The 1,440-nt window shown below is 43.2% G+C and overlaps 1 protein-coding gene across 1 annotated transcript in view; it reads right to left on the bottom strand.

Annotated features, from left to right (window-relative positions):
• The window catches only part of LOC106013384, a gene marked incomplete at its 3' end in the record, with an annotated part of 3,344 nt that extends 2,236 nt beyond the window's left edge, over window positions 1-1,108 (bottom strand). Inside the window, 1 exon segment of the mRNA XM_013088957.2 lies at window positions 376-1,108. Within this exon segment, the coding sequence (XP_012944411.2) occupies window positions 376-599 (224 nt within the window).
• Between the last annotated feature and the right edge of the window lie 332 nt (window positions 1,109-1,440).

Raw genomic sequence — 1,440 nt, 5'->3', positions numbered from 1 at the left:
AATCATTGATGGTCAAGGTCAAGCAGACAACAATCGTATAGTTTGTATGAGGTTTGAACACACCATTTGTGTGTGTTGTACATATCAAGTTGCTACCCTTGAAGTACAGAGTTCTATTTGCTCAGTACATAGTTTTGAGAGATTTGACCTTTAACAATTTTGAGTTTCACAACTTGTTAAGCTTTTAAATGTAATTCTTTGAATACCTTGATAACGATTCCGATTTTGACAAAAAAAAAGCATTTGGGTTTTTGACCTCCTGGTCTGAATATCTCAAAACGGCCAAAAATGTCTGATAGAACTTAGTACTTCTTAGGTAACGAAGAGCCAGAACAATGTATAAATAGAAAAGAAACCCCCCCCAAACCAACTCACCCTGAATTTGTTCTCATCTCGCTACTGGTCCACACTCCAAGGCTGAGACCGTTGAAGACCACGCCCATCGCCCCGACCACAGTCCCAGCCACGCCCACTAGGTAGTACCACACCCTCTCGATGTCATAGGCGTCCGGGTATTCGGTGTACTTGTCGAAAAGGGTTGTCTTAATAGCAACATTTAGTGTTTGTGTTATGTTGTTCAGTTTCAGTGTAGAATTCATTGTGGGCGATTGACGTGAAAGCTTTGACTTTAAAAAAACCACGAAAAACCTTTGTTTTTTTTTCTTTTTATCCCAAATGTGGAAGTCTTGTTTCTGTAATGAGATTCTTTCTTGTGAGGAAATCACAGATGGCAGTAAAGGTTTCAGTATAGTACTGCACACGACAGAATGCCACAGGATGATCTGGCGGCTTACAGCAGTGGATGTTTCTGAATAGTTCTGCACTCGATAGGGCAGGCTGCCACAAGACTTGCTTATGACTTGCAGTAAAATAAATTATGTAAGTCTTGTTTCTTTAATGAGATTCTTTCTTGTGCGGACACCACACATTTTTCTGATGGCAGTAAAGGTTTCTGTACAGTTCTTCACACGTCAGAAAAACCACAGGATTTTCTGGTGGCTTACAGTACGGCAGATGTTTCTGTACAGCTCTGCTCACGACAGGAAGCCAGGCACAAGAGTTTACATTGGACTAGAACAGAGATTTCTTATTAGCTCTGCTCATAGTAGTCCAGCAAATCTGTATATGTTGGGAAATAAAGAAGGAATTATTAAGACGCTTTAAGAAATGTAAACCATGTGCTCATAACCCCCGTCTTTGTCGTCATCGTCGAGGTGGTCTTCCTCCTCCTCCCCTCACCCTCCTCTTCCCCCTCTTCCTCCTATTTCTTGTCCTCCTCGCCCTTCTCCTTGTCCTGTCCTCCACGTCCTCCTCATCCTACCCCACCTCGTCCCCTCCGCCTCCCTCTCGTTTCTGTCTACTTCTACCTCGTCCTCCTTCTCATCCTCTTTCTCCTCCTCCCATTCTCTTTCTCCTTCTCCTCCTCTTCCTCCTCCTCAA

The sequence above is a fragment of the Aplysia californica genome, unplaced genomic scaffold (genome assembly GCF_000002075.1).
Source record: "Aplysia californica isolate F4 #8 unplaced genomic scaffold, AplCal3.0 scaffold00844, whole genome shotgun sequence".
NCBI lineage: Eukaryota > Metazoa > Mollusca > Gastropoda > Aplysiida > Aplysiidae > Aplysia > Aplysia californica.
Note: the sequence above shows the minus strand (reverse complement) of the source record. Positions and strands in the feature narration are given on the sequence as shown.